Source organism: Crocodylus porosus, unplaced genomic scaffold, assembly GCF_001723895.1.
Source record: "Crocodylus porosus isolate Cpor-Errol unplaced genomic scaffold, CroPor_comp1, whole genome shotgun sequence".
In the NCBI taxonomy this organism is placed as follows: domain Eukaryota; kingdom Metazoa; phylum Chordata; order Crocodylia; family Crocodylidae; genus Crocodylus; species Crocodylus porosus.
Genome location: NW_017728931.1, coordinates 104,690,548 through 104,706,034, shown reverse-complemented (window position 1 = coordinate 104,706,034; position 15,487 = coordinate 104,690,548). Strand labels below are relative to the sequence as shown.

Sequence of the window (15,487 nt, the reverse complement as noted above, 5' to 3'; positions counted from 1 at the left end):
ATATAAGCATGTGTCATTTCACATTAGGTTTAATTATGATATATTGTATGTTTTTTTTACCTAACCTAATGAAATACAAAGCCTGTAATTCTTTACAAAAGAAACATAAGAAAAAATTTGTGCTATTCAGATCTTGCTTCTTTGTGCAGAGCTCTTGTTATAATTACTTTATTGTATTATTATCCTTAAAATATACAATTATATTGTGTCCTTTTAAATATCAAAAAATTTAGTCTAACTACAGTTTATCCAAGTTTTGTATGTTATGATTTCAAATGAGAACTGAGAATTTGTTCAGGAGTGTTCTGTTCTGTTCTGTTCTGTTCTTTATGAGTTTTTAGTCAAGTCTGCTCCAATGTGCTATAATTACATTGCATCAGACCAGCCTCACTGCTCATGTATAGGCATCCTTACAGTGCTTCCTGTTGTTTTTAGTCCAGTGACTTGTACGTGGTTACAACATATCTTCCTGAAAAGCATCCAAGTTTGATTTACAGATATCAAAAGACAGAGAATCCATTATTTCCCTTGGTAGTTTGTACCAGTGATGTAATCGCCTCCACTGCTAAAAATGTTTGCCTTATTTCCATTTTGAAAGGAATCAGCTTCTAATCACTTGTTCTCATTCTGTCTTTCCTCCCATCAGTACTTGGTATTTTCTCCCCATGGATAGACTAATCAAGTCTCTCAACTTTTTTTTCAGAAACAAAGAGAAGAGTGCTTTTAAGCTTCTTACTTTGTCATTTTCTCCTGTCTCCTCATTTATATGACTCTTCTCTGTATCATCTCTATTTAATATTCTTTTAAATACTTGGACACCAGGTGCCTGTAGATGTGTGAGACATCTGCTCCAATGTGTGGTAATTATAGCGGGTTGGAGCAGACTCGATCAATCAAGTCTGCTGGAGAGTGCTAATTAGCACATTCCAGCAGCCTCAGTGTCTTGTATATTCAGCATACCTGCACTTCAAAATGGCAGTGGGAGACCTTTTACTAAAGGTCATTTAATGAGCTTTAGTTAATGTCCCTGCCACCATTTGAAGTCCAGGAACCTGAATACATGAGATGCTGCAAGTGCTTTAATTAGAGTGGCTCCTGAGAGCATGTGTAAGGAGCCATGAGAATACAGAATTATATGCAGTGTTCTTGTAATGGTCTCACCAGTGTTGGACACAGAAGCAAAATCACTTTGAAATTCCACCCATGACAGCCCTGGTTGTAGACCCAAGGACAACATAGCCTTTTTTGCCTTTGCTTCATGTTGGGAGTTCATGTTGAGTTGCCTCTGCTTTAGCACTACATCCTTTTCAGACTTGGCTCTTTCCAGGTTATAGTCCTTTCTGATGTAGATCTGGCCTACATTCCTTATTCCTAAATGTGCGACTTTCCATTTGGCTGCTTCACATGCATGTTGTTTGAATAGGCTCAGATTATCAAGTGTTGAAAATTGTACTATTTGATTGTTCTATCTTCATCATTACCCCAAAACTTGCATCGTCTTCAAAGTTTATATTTAGTTCCAAATACCTGATGAAAATATTTTAAATAGTGACAAGCAGAGTTCTGATTCCTCTGAAACACTACCAGAGAATTCTCCATTTGTTAACAACCCCCTTTTGCTGACTAATATTTTGAGATCTGTCAGCTGCCAGTTCTTAAAACATTTAATATATGCTTTACTAATATTGTGCAGTGCTAATATTTTATCCGAAAGTCCTCTGTACTAAGGTAAATGCCTTACAAAAGTCAATTATATCTAACAGCTAATCTTTGCCAACTTAACTTATAACCTTGCTAAAGAATTATGAATCAGTATATTACCTTGACTCTGGGCTACCTTTCTCAGAAGAGACAGCAATACTTTATAGTCAATAGTGTCAAATCCTGCAAAGTGGTCCAGGATGAGGATGGATATCTGCTATCTCCTGATATCATGAGATCATCCATCAATCCCAGTAAAGCAGTCTCAGTTTGATGTCCCAGACTGAATCCAGATTGCACTAGGCCTAGGATATTAGCTTAAATCAGATGAGCTGCAATTTGGTCTTTGCCCAGGTTCTTTATGAGCTTGCTCAGGAATGGAAGTTTTTACAAGTGGTTCAGTAGAGATGATATATCTAGGGTAGGTAACAAGAGTGTTGGCTGAATGATGTTTCAGGTTGAAATACTTCCACTTTAATAATGTACTATATAATAAGGTACATGTGCACATACAGGATGGCTTGGATGTTTATTTTGTGCTAATATCAGGCTACTACATGCACTTCTGGAAGTATATAGGGCTTGGTGCAGCTGCAGGTACCTGAACAGAATACTTTGTGTTAGATTGCCATGTCTCCTATTCCCCAGAATTACCTCAATTTAGCTGACTACAAGATTTCCTTTGAGGGCAGCACTTAGATGATTTGTAGGGCAAGTATTTCTATAGTACCTTATGTTGCTGCACAATTTATATGTGTACACCAAAAATGAGACAAATAGATTTTGAAAAATTCAAATACTTCAAAAAAATGGTATTTAAAATGCCCCTGCTAAGATGAGGTGTATGTGCAGCACATCAAACAGTAGTGTCACTTGCTGTTTTATTTTTTAATTCCAGTTCAAGTAGTTTTCTCTCTTTGAGCCTATGCATGTATATGCAGTACTGTCCCATGAACAGATTATTAAACCATACAGTTTTGTTATTCACAAAAGACTCTGCTTCCAAAAAGAGGTAACTGTAGGAATTATATCATTTCAAGCCAAATCTTGCATCCAGGCCAATCATGCAAGAACCCAGGATTGGATCCTATAGTATAGGCCTTGTTGACACAACAAAGGCCTTTATCTTTGGAATTATATCAGCCTGGCCACGTCCAGACATGCAAGCATATGTACATGCAATGGCTCAAATAGTAGCAGTACAAATTTGTGCTGCTACTTTATGCTGTAGCTCACACTCCTGCCTATGTGTTTTATTGCGGGACACTTTGTCCCGCTTTGGGCAAACTGCCCTTGCCCAGCTCCTCCTGGCTCCTAACATGCTGGAGCAGCAGGGGCACAGACTGAGTGGTAGCGACATCCTGGCCAGCAGCCAGAGCATCTCACTGGAGGGCCAAACTTCTGTTTGTTCTGTTGCATGCTATGTTCCCTTCCTCTATGCCACTTTTTTCCTGGTGTTTTTTTTTTTGCTGGTAACAAAATTTGCCCCTGTGCTGCAAATTGCAGTGTGGGGAGCGTTTTAACATTCCATGGTGTGATTTGTGGCACCACAAAGAGGTTTGTGATGCCACAAGCCTCATGTGCCTGCATCTCTGAACTTGGCCTCTAAGTGTATTAGCAGAATCCCATTGTGGAGGTACAGTGTATGTGCTGGCAGAGCTATACCCCATCCCAAAACAATAAAAATGAGGCCAATAAAAGCATTCTTTCATCAGCGTAGCTATGTACCCACAGGTTTTGTTAAAATAGCTACACTGACTCCTAGCCCACATAGCTATTAGAGCAGAACTTTGCAGCGTAGACTTCTCTTAAGTGGCTGCCTTGGACATTAGCAGGTACATGGCTATTCTATGAATGAATGCAACTAATTGGAGGGTTGAGCAATCCTCTCCTGCAGCATGGAAAATAGTGCATCCCACATATTTCTAAAGTCTAATATCCATAAACAATTATATGGTAGCAAGCAGTATAAAAAAAACAACAAAAAACTAGCCTATACTTAAAAGAGTCACTCACTGCCGTTATTTTTAACACACTGACAGTGTTTATTTTATAGTAGGTAGAGCCCGCATGAGAAAATGAGTTTTTAAATGGGGGGGTGGGGGGGAGTTCAGTACATTATATTTATTAAAATAACTTGAGTTTTACCCAGCACTGCTCTTAAGGTCTGGGTGTTCTAGACTGCCCTACTGGATTATGGGATGTCATAAAGTGTGGCCATGTAACAAAGAGTGATGGTTTATGAATAACAGAGCACAAACATGAGATATTTACTGCTGTTGCCTAATTAGCTTTGCAGTAAACATCTCCGCTTCTACACATTAAGCTTTATTAAGCTGAAGGAAAATAATACATTCTGCAGCAGGTTAGTACTTATAAATTCAATTACTATCCCATGGAACAGTTTTTTTGTGCCCAGCAATGCATATATAGACACTGACCTGGTGGGCTGGAGCATGAGGGTGTTTCAGCAGGGGGCTGCGTGCTGGTTAGGCCCATACTGGAGCATCCTTGTGCCCCAGCCAGCTCCTCTGCAGCACGCTGAGCGAGGTTGAAGCAGCCCCAAGCTGACCCTCCGAGCCCTGCCAGCTGGAGTTCTCTGACCCAGCTCAATGTGCTGCATTCCCGGGCGCACATTCAAACCATGCACCCAGGAGCAATAAAATCCAGGGCAACATGCCCCAAAGTTTAGTGATTTGAATTAATTGCACATGTAGATGCACCCACATAGTACAAAAAAAAAACAGGGCTAAGTTATGCTAGGCAAATATCCAACCACAATAGTATCAAGTCTGTGTAGAAATGTGTGTATTATATGGCCCCTTATCGAAACAATAATTCTTGATCAAGCAAAAATCTCATTTAACTGAACGGGAATTTGTGGTGAGAAGAAAATACTGAATTGGACACTGTTGCAAATAGTTCCAAGGGTGGAAAATATACCAGAAACGGGTGCAGTGTAGGGCACTGCTTTTGTGCTCACAGGATGGGATGTTAGAAGAAGCACCAGGCCAGCTCTTTACTATTAAGAAACTTCGGGGAATAATCCTCCTAGCACCAATGTTATGTCTATTGTTAAATGCACCACTACCAAGGTGCAAAGCAAACACTGTACCCAAGAAACTGGTAAAGTCATGTGGAAATAGGGAAATTTAAGCATAAAAATCCTGAAACTTAAAGATCACTAAATGGTGAAAAAATGCTGTACACATGCAAAGGTTACTTTTTATGGCATCCGTGTATATTTCTGCAGCTATTAACCTAACTACTTTTCTAGGTGCTGTATATTCTTCATTCTTTATTTAGCAAATAACATCTTTAATCTCTCTCCAGGTACAAAGGTTTCGCTACCGATTCAACAGCTGCCTTACTGATTGGCCTCCTCTTCTTTATAATTCCTGCAAAAAGAGTGTCAAGGACTTCAAATGGAGAAAACAGTTGAGTATGCTTTGCTGGGAGCTTTTCTAAAGTAAGAACTGAAGGATTTGGCCCCATGTGACCATAATTTGGTGTTTGTTAAAGGAATATTGTCAGATATTTAAGCCCAGCAATTACTGTTGATGTTGCTAAATGAAAGAAAACTGGATAGGAGGTTAGTGGTGCCTGGAAACTGGTATAAATAGAAAAAATATGTGCTATTTTTTCAAATGTTTCTTCTGCAGTTCTGGAAGCCTATACACAAAAGCACTGAGCTAGTTTATGAAAAGTGGAAAATAATTATTTTATGGAAAGGGAGTGAAACATACAATTTCATTTCAATGAAGCTGAAGTGAAGACTACAATGTAAACATAAAAACAAATATAATATAACTAAATTGGCAGTTAGATGTTCATTTGATATTGGATTTTTCCTGCATTGGGCACTTCTACATGTGTCACTATGGCAACATTGTTACTGCACTGTGATTTAATGCTTCCTCTTGGAAGTACTAAATTCCGACGCAGTAACAAACCGCACTGTACCGTACATGTGGTGCCCAATTATTTTTAGCAGATACTTTGCCATAGCGGCACACTATATTGGGGGAGCACGTTGCTATGGCAATGTAGCTGCTGGTCATGGGTAGACACATGTAGATGCTACATTGCTTTAGCATGTTGCTACGGCGACATAGCATCATATGTAGACATGCCCAGGGTCTACTTTGTTACACAGACTAGTATCTTACCAGGAAATCAATCCCTTGCACTGATAATCATGGATAATACTTGCAGAGTAAGGACTGATGCCTTATACAGGTAGCAGAAGCTAGCTTTACCTAGGGATCTGATATCTAAATGGAAAACATCTTTCCATTGGCTTTACAGGGCTTTATGGTGTAAACAGTCATAATTCAGATGACTTAACACTATGACAATTCACCTGAGCTGAGGCTGTGCCCCAAGAAGCCAACATGGGTTACAAGAAAAACCTTCTTAATTTTATGATGACAAAGATTTACTTTAAATATTTCCTTTCCCTCCATAGCACAGGTATACGTTTATCCAAGTATTGGAAATGAGTATTTTATTAAAGGTCGTTATGTTTTTTTTCTAGCTTTTTTTGATTATGCTCCACTGATTACTTGGAAGGAATTTCAGTCCTGCATGCCATGGGAAATAGCTATTCTTGTTGGTGGAGGGTTTGCACTGGCAGATGGCTGTGAGGTAATGTATACAATATGCTGAAATATTTAAATGATCCGCACCAAGTGCAATATGGATTTATAGCATATTCAAGGGAATTTGAACATTCTATTTGAGCATTCAGGCAATTTTGCTAAGAATGAACCAAACACTGTACACGGTAATGCTGAGGAGATTCAAGATTATTCATATAAGAGGGTAAAAATTACAGTGGTGCCTCTATTAACAGCCTTAAAAATTGTAAGTCTGCAGAAAAATGTGATTACTAATCAGAATCATGACATAAGCGACTCCAGTCAATCTACATTTGATGCATCCGAATACATTTTATATTTTCCTACTATTTAAAAGACAAGAAATTAACCATAATTAAAGAACTGTTTAAAAATATAAATATTTCAATAAATAGGGGCACCTGTGCTAACCTGTTCAGAGCTAAGTGAGATGCTGGAAGAAGTACAGCTGTGTTAGCACGGCATACCATCCAAGCTAATATACACTGTTTCTGAATCCAGATAGTTAGCCCATGCAGTGTTGCATTTATGTGACTGTATTCTTCCCACAGCACCTGAGCTAGCTAGTCATTACAATCTAATGCTGCCATCCTGCAGCTGTTTACATGAATGACACCTCCTCATCACCCCATCTGGAGCTCAGCTGTCCAAACATACGAGTAAAATACGCAGCATTTGCTCGTAAAGCTTGTTATGCACAAACACTAAAAACATTTGAAGTTGTCTCCTTAAGCATATCCATGACGAGATGTATATTGCAATATCGTTTTCAATTCTCATTATAGTAAAAGAGCACAACATTTTGACATGAGAATGTTCTCCTGATAAATATATGGTGGATCATGAAGAATGTCTTATCTCTGTTTATGTAACTACCTTGCAAATTAACAGTGTGTAATTTGTAGTACTGGACTTACTATTTTGTATTCAATAGCTGCTGTGATATAATTACATAATCTTGTTCCCTGTGCAGGATTCAAAACTATCAGTTTGGATTGGAAGTAGATTAACTCCTCTGGGATCATTACCAATGTGGTTAATTATCCTAATTTCATCTTTGATTGTAACTTCAGTGACAGAAGTGGCCAGCAATCCAGCTACCATTACAATATTCTTGCCTATACTAGCACCTCTGGTGAGTACCCTGTGTAAGGTCTGCTTTATCCTTACTGTTCTTTGCTCTGTTCAGAAAGAACACAAATATATGAGATTCGTTCAAAGCACTGGTTCTACCAACCTACCAGTGAAGTGGTAGCACCTACTCAAAGAAGCATCTTATTAAAAAAAAAAAAACACTATGAAAACGTTTTAAAATTTTTTGTTTGTTTGTTTGGGGTTTTTTTGTCATTTATAAATTAAAATGGTTTTCTGAATTTTCTGGAAAAAAATGTTCCTTCAAAGTTCAGATTTTGAAAAAAAATCTTTTTGACAAAAATGTTATTGAAATATAAACATTAAAAACCAGTTCTTTCTAAAAGAGTGCAGTAAGACAATGGAGTTGTTTATTATGTAATTATCTCTTCCTCAGTTCTCACTGTATCTGTGTCTCTTCCTCTTCCCTGGAACAAATGCTGGATGGCAGCATAAAACTCTCAACTCCTCCTCTGAAACCTACAACATTAATCTCCCCTTTCCTCTCCTTGTTTCCTGCCCAGCTTTCAAATACTATAGTCTTCTTCCTCTCCCACTACTTCATTATAACATATATATTATTATTTTCATGAAGTCTGGCACTAACTTCCATTTATCACATCCAAATTCAGATTCAACATCCTTGTTCTCAGCAGACTTAAACTGCTGAACTCTTGTGTTTTAAAATGCAAATTCTCTGTGCTTTTTTTGATGGACTTCTCTACAATTGGAAATTAATCAGGGTTGGGAAGCGGGGGGCAGGCTGTCAGTTTAAAGTACACCAGCTAGTCTAGAATAGCTGCATGTCCAGATATACTTATTGTGGGATATTAACACCTTTTCTTGGTTTATCTGCATCCAGTGTGACACATTGCATAAGTAAAAACGGAGTTCTCGCACAAGGGTATTTCTTTGTATTTGAACTAGGGGTTCAGTTAATTAATGTACTTGTGTGACCGTTTTAGGTATTTTTTTATTTGATGTAGTTAATATATCCTCTGAAATCCATTCTCTCATTGTTTTTACTATTTGACAGGCTGAAGCTATTCATGTGAACCCACTTTTTATACTAATACCTACTACACTGTGTACTTCATTTGCATTCCTGCTACCAGTAGCAAATCCACCCAATGCCATTGTATTTTCATATGGTCATTTAAGCATTATTGACATGGTGAGTTATTACCAAAAAATCCTTAATTAATGTATGTAACTCTTTGTGCTGATAATCATCCTGGAGCAGTAATGTATGATTTTACTATTATGGAAATTTGCTTTAGCCAAACTTGATTGTAGTATTTCTTGGTATCAACTTTTGATTTTTCTTTTTGCTTTAGGTGAAAGCTGGCTTGGGCATTAACATCATCGGAGTTGCTGTAGTTATGCTTGCTATTATGACATGGGTAGTACCCCTGTATGACCTCTATACATATCCAGCCTGGGCACCAATTCTTTCTTCTGTGAATAACACAGGGCCATAGAAGCCAACTAGCCAGTGTTTGTTCTAATTTTGATTTTTAGATCGCTGTCATATAATGAGTTACTAAAAATACAGAGTGCTTCAGTGATGATAGTGATCCAGGTTACTGTAAACACTGTATTTCCCAGTCCAAAGGACTGGCAGTCTGTTCTGGTGTTCCTAATTGGAAAGAATGCTATATGAACATGGACATGAAAAAAACTATCAAAGATGAATATGTTTTGTATCCAGTTCACCTAGTTCAGATTGTATTTTTTATGTGTTTTGAAGGAACATCTGTAGTGCACATTCATCATGAATATCAATGAGCCCCTTTTTCTTAGGGTCATAAAATAGTACAAAGTACAGCTTTTGATATTTCAAATGTGGTGGTAACATTTGTTGCTAGCCTAAGAATACACTGTTTTTATTTTAGTTTGGTATTATGCAGCTGTGATGTTTTTAAAAATGATGATTGCAAACAAAAGGTCAGGTTGGAAATTGTCTGAACAGTCCATTAAGAGACCTGTCTGCAGATGTGCTCTTTCAGGAAACACAAAAAACAACGTGAGGAAAGCAGCATGGCTATTTATACAGCAGTTTTTCTGTCAACATTACTCTGGCCATTCTTTCACTATCTATAAGTGGAAACGTTAAGATCCCAATTCAGGAATGCCTTTAATAATGTTTTATAAGAATATCATATTTAGGACCTTTCTTAAAACTTATGCTTAGGATTAAAAATATACTCTAGAATTTTTCTGAATGGAGATGCACTCCTGAGTGAAGCTTATTGGAGTGAAAAGTAAGCTAGCAGAATTATTTTCTGCTAAGTCCACTTCAAACCAGTTAATACTATATATATATATAGTATATGTGTATATATATGTATATGTGTGTGTATACACACATACACACACACACACACACACACACACACACAATAAACACTTCTGGGGTCTTAACATTCAACCTGTCAAGTAGGACAGAAGTACCTCTTTGTCAGAAGGAAGCATCTCCTACAGGACATGTGGAATATTAAGGTAACTGTAATAATGTTAGAAATACAAAAGGGCCAATGCAGTTGAAGAGGAAGTTTGCATTGAGTGGGTATTTAGAAATAACTTACATTGTTAATATTATGTTTTTCTTGTTAATAGCTATGATAAAGATGCAACATAAATATTGTTTGTCCTGTTAAGAGCTATAATATAGATGTCAATGCAGTGTAGGATTGGAATGTACAGCATTGTTACAACATGTGAATTATTCCCAGTTGCTACTGGTTAGTGCATCAGATGCCATGATACAGTAGAATGAAGCCGGATTTTTGAAATGTCGATGTTCAATTATAAAAACCGCCATTATTTTATACAGTCTCCCTTCTGCTTTACCTATACTGTAAGCTTTACAAGACAGGAATTTTTTTTTTTAATCTATGTTAGCATAACACCTAGCAAAATGAAACCCTTATTTTTTATTGGGTCTCCAGGTAGATTAGGAACATATGGACTTTTTGTGGAGAATGAAAATAAGGGTCCTTTGTTCCCTTTAGTCCTGTGTTCCTATAGTTTAAGCATCTTCTTACATATATTTCATATAAACTGAATGTATATTTTTGATCTAATGAATACACATAAAATATATTGGCGTATATATAATATTTATGACATACTATTTATTAGTGGCTCCAGACCTGCTGCATTCAATGGGAGCTTGTCATAGAAGGAGTAGGATAAGGCCTTTGCTTTATTATTTGTTTTTATTTTTGTGCTTTATCTAATTTATCCTTTATCTCTCACTGTACTGCTCAAAGATCTTCCTTCAAATTACTGGAAAATGTAAAGAATATGCACTTTGAGAAATGTCACAGCTTTATTCTTTTCTTTTGAGGATCAGTCAGCTCAGTCTTGAAGTATAAATTGCTGTATGGTCTTTTAGGAGGAAGTATACATGGCTGTGTATTTCAAGGCTCTTCATTCCTACTTTAAAGTCTGTTGGCCCATAACCTACACTGCAGCTGAAGAATGCTCAGTACAGCAGCTCCACATAGGAAATAATGCAAAGCCACTTTTGATTATCCATAGACCAAACTTATTTTTGTTTTAATATTAGCAGTCTAAAAGCTATTGAACCTTATGTTGGCTACATCTGAAGGCCAGTCTGACATTGGTGGATGTTGCAAGGAAGCTCATGCACCTTCCCCGTTTCTCTGACTCCATCCTTGGCAGCCACATGTAAGAGACATAGCAAACACAGAAAAAACCAGTATGCCCCCTAGAATTTCTCAGTGCAGGCGTAATTGTCCAGTGGTCAGATGTACCAAAGTTTAGGGCGGCTTTATTGTTGTCGTTATTAACTGTGATGATAAAGGTTGAAACACTACGAAGACGCTCCAAAGTACTAAGGTATCAAGACTGCCACAAAATATGAATGAGTCTGTGAGATACCACTTAAAATGTTACCAGAAGGTATCTGCATAGTTCTTTGCACAGGTGAAATGAATGAAACATTTGCTCTTTTTTTGACTGCTTGTTAGCGCTATTTTGTGATATCACTTATGTCAGTGTACCTCTGTGATATATGTTCTTACCTTTAAACTGTTAATTATTTGTAAAAAAAACATTTGCCACATGCTGTAAAGCCAAACTTATGTTAAGTGAACATTGAAGGGGACCTAGAAGAAGTGGTCTCTGATGGACAGTGGTTTTTTAATAAAGGTGACTGAGAATTTTTTTAAATGTGTTTTATTGTTATAACAATTTAAAAGTCCATGCAGGAACAGACAATAAAGCTGAAGGAAATTGCATTAGAAAATACATTATACATATTTGATACCAGAAAAGCTAACTTTGCATAAAAAATAACTTTAAAACACAGAGGAGGAAGTATTTGTATTTTTATAAAGTAATCAAAACACAAATATTTAATAAAATGAAATTTTATGTATTTTATTTTACATATACTAGGTGAAAATTGTTCCTCAAGTCATGAATCCTATATTTAAATAAAAGTAAAAGGGTTTTACATAAAAATGTTGCCTTTTTTAGTGTCCTCTACTGTCTGGTGTTTTGTTTTAAAACCTTAAAGCAATGCACACACACTGATCCAGTGCCTCCTGATATCAGAGACAGTTTTTCTAATGACTTCAGCATCCTTGGATTGGACCGTCATTGCTTGTCTCAAGTGCATGGAAGTCCAAGTCAATTCATCTGGTCTCTAAATGCACATATACACTGATATTTAGGGTCCACCTTGAGGTTGCTCTCAACCAGCCCAAGCCTGATGACCCATCTCTCCCTTCTACATTATACCATGTAGTCAACAGCGAAGTCATTCCAACCATACTTCCTATTTTTTCCAACCATACTTCCTACTTCAGAAGTATTCTAGATTCCCCTCTAGGCCTGTTCCAGGAATTAGTCTGCTGGCAAATTTCCTGTACACCAAAACCTAGTGCACAAAGGAATGGGATAACCTCACCCCCAAAAGTTCAGCAGAGCTTCCAGGCTCAGGCTTGACTACCACCAGAGGTTAAGTTTAAGTGTAGATGTCCTCTTTGTATAGGCCGACCCCTGTTAGTGTATGTAGATATACCCTTAGAGGCTGATGCATATGGGACTAATTCTGAACAACTTTCAAAGGGTTGTCATGTAATTTAACATTCCAAGATGCATTCAATGCTTTGACATACCCAAGAATCAGATACCAGGCTAGTGAATTTCCTTGTGGAAGAATTTAGACTTGTGATTAGGAGGTTTCTTGAGGAAGGTATATTCTAACACAAGTTTCATTGCAGTTTATCACATGAAGGATCTCAGTCTCTAAAGTGCACAAAGCATCACCACAATTCATGAACTTTATCATCATCACTATTGTAGACCATGTGAAGTGACATCTACCTTTACTTTTCAAAGCCATAATTGTAGCTGAGAAATAAGCCACAACATCATGGTATAGTTACTAAAACTATATCAAATAAGCATTGTAGGCACATATTATTGAATCAGAAAGTTTTGCTGCTTTCAACTATGTTCAATGTCTCCTCATGCACTCAAAGTCTCTTGCTTATTACAGTACCTCTATTCAAGTACAACATTTAACATGAGGTCTCTACTTTCCTGAGTGAGCTATCTGAATTGATTGTCTTTTATCAGCCATATTACCTTGCAATAATACACTTGTTATTGCTTAGCCCTTACAATTTTTAAAAGGTTTTGAGAAGCTAAAACTTGCAGTTTGCAGCTTGACTTCACTCTAATAACTGGTCATTATTCATATACAAGATTGACACCTTTTGTTGACATCCTTCCTAGATTCAAAACATTCAGTTTGTATATGATTAAAAAAAGTATGCATTTGTCTGGTTCTTTGTTAAGATGCTATTAAAATGCATCAGAGAAAGAGGAAATGGATAGCATAGAAATACCATAATTTACACTGATGCATTGTAAAAATAGATGGATCTTTGTACCCACTATGAACCATTCATTTATTCCAATAGACTATTATCCCTTTACTGTTTTCACTGTGAAATCCCAATTCAACAAGTATAGTTTGCACAATGTTAGGCTCATCTTTCCCTCCAGTATTCTATGAATATTTTATAGCATAAAGCTAGAAATGTATAGGTACAGGAAACTTCTATACCTCCATTTTTTAACCAGGACCATATTAGCCAATGCTACTCACCTTGAAGCCACAGTGGTCCCTCACTCATAAGTCTTGTTTATGCCGTGGTATAGCTACACTGACATATGCTGTTCATTCAGCAGTACTTCATGAGATAGACAGCATAGTGAATAATGCTGATCAAAGTTTGAGAAACAATACTGTGGTGTTACCAGGAAAAATGGAAAATCCTCAGGTGTAATAAGTTGCCCAAACGCTCTCCTATCTAATAATAAGACATCCATCCACTAGCTGGCTAACTCTCCTCCAAGGATGGCATAGCACAGACGTTTGGGACAGGTGGAGTGGAAGGAAGTGCCTAGTGAGTCTTGGTTCACCTACTTTTTTTTCTTGTTTCTGAAAACGGGGAAAGGCAAGCTGCTTCACCATCTGGATGTACACCATTGTAAAAAACTCTGCTATGAAAAAGATGTTACTTTCTAACTTCATCTGATGCCAGAATCATGAAGAATAATAGCCTCTCTGTATCTCAGCTACAGTAATTGCGCATAAATAAATGACTAATCCTATTTTGAAACTTCTTGGAAATTTTCACTCTGAGTGCTTAGCATTAGCAGAGAAGTAAAAATCAACAATAGTAATTATTGCCTGATACTGTAAAAGTGTAAAGTAGCATCAGTAAAAAGGAAAAGTCTTTTTTGTGATGGACTAAGCAAATGAGACCAGAAACCTTTTGAGAAACAGATGAAGGATAAATTAAGGGAAGGTTCCAACCAATTAGACAGAAACTGGGCGCATCTACATGTGTACTTTAATGCACAGTAGACTATTTTAGGCTTGCAAAGAACAACTCAGAACTGTGCTCTGAACATAACTAATGCAGTGGTGCTTCTCTAAATCTGTAGGTGGCTTTCAACAATAGTCTTGAGAGGGATGAATTGCTTCCTACATCAAAATGAGGAGTTAAATCCAGGACCATGGGCCTTACTGCACTCCTTCATGTAATGGGCCTGACCAAGTGGATACACCTTTGCTGCTAAGGTAATTACCAGATTCCCCTGTTCTCACCCCAAAGTGAAGAGAGGTGACCACTGCTACTTCTACTGTTACCCCCTAGGGGAGGGCCCCATTGCCACCAACGGTAGGGGAGGGCCCTACACCTTTATTTCTGCAAATGGGGAGATGTGGTCCATGGTGTGCTATAAAACTATAAGGTCCCTGGCTCCAAGTGATTAGGGCAAACAGCACTTAGCCTATTAAGAGGAACAAATAAATTTAAGCACCGAGACCCTTGACAAGGTTTCTGAATAATTATGGGGAAGAAATAACACAAATAAGAGTTAGACTCCTCAGTTTAATGATGGCTGCTCAAAATGTTACCATATGTTATAAATGGTCTATTTTAACTTCCCATCTTTTTCTGTGATTTGTGACCAGATAGTTTAGACTTTTGTTTGCTTTAGTTTCTTTCCTTTCCTTTCCTTTCTTTTTCTTTTTTATTGGAGGATTTTTTTCAGAAATGAAATGAAAGAAGAAGCATCCTTAATGCACAGGTATATGTAGAAAGTTACTCACTTGACATTTTTCTGCTTCAGAATGTACATCATTATTGCAACATTTGTCTAAGGATATGTATTGGAAGCTTTTTTAATAATTCAGCAGAAACTAAAAGGTAATCCACCTAAAATATAAGACAGTAATTTGCGTATTTTATTTTTCAGGAATTTCCATATTTAGCTATGCTTTGTTAGCTTTACTAAAGCTTGATGAAGTGTCTACAATCTTTGGGAAACAAGCAATAGCATCTAAATTATTTAAGAGAGCATCCACAGCATTATAATGACTACTAATTCATCTCTGGGAATAAAGGTCAGCAAATCTATTAGGGGTTTTTTAAATTGCCTTGCTGACATTTCTAGTCCCC

General features: G+C 37.2%; 1 protein-coding gene across 2 annotated transcripts in view; it reads left to right on the top strand.

Moving 5' to 3' along the window:
* SLC13A1 (solute carrier family 13 member 1) overlaps nucleotides 1-9,285 on the top strand; it is a 94,477-nt gene extending 85,192 nt beyond the window's left edge. For both annotated transcript variants that reach the window (XM_019543446.1, XM_019543447.1), the window contains exons 12-16: nucleotides 5,035-5,138; nucleotides 6,239-6,348; nucleotides 7,315-7,476; nucleotides 8,509-8,646; nucleotides 8,810-9,285. In XM_019543446.1, the coding sequence (XP_019398991.1) occupies nucleotides 5,035-5,138; nucleotides 6,239-6,348; nucleotides 7,315-7,476; nucleotides 8,509-8,646; nucleotides 8,810-8,953 (658 nt within the window). In that variant the 3' untranslated portion in view covers nucleotides 8,954-9,285. The remainder of the gene's footprint in view (nucleotides 1-5,034; nucleotides 5,139-6,238; nucleotides 6,349-7,314; nucleotides 7,477-8,508; nucleotides 8,647-8,809) is intronic.
* The last annotated feature ends 6,202 nt before the right edge of the window (nucleotides 9,286-15,487 follow it).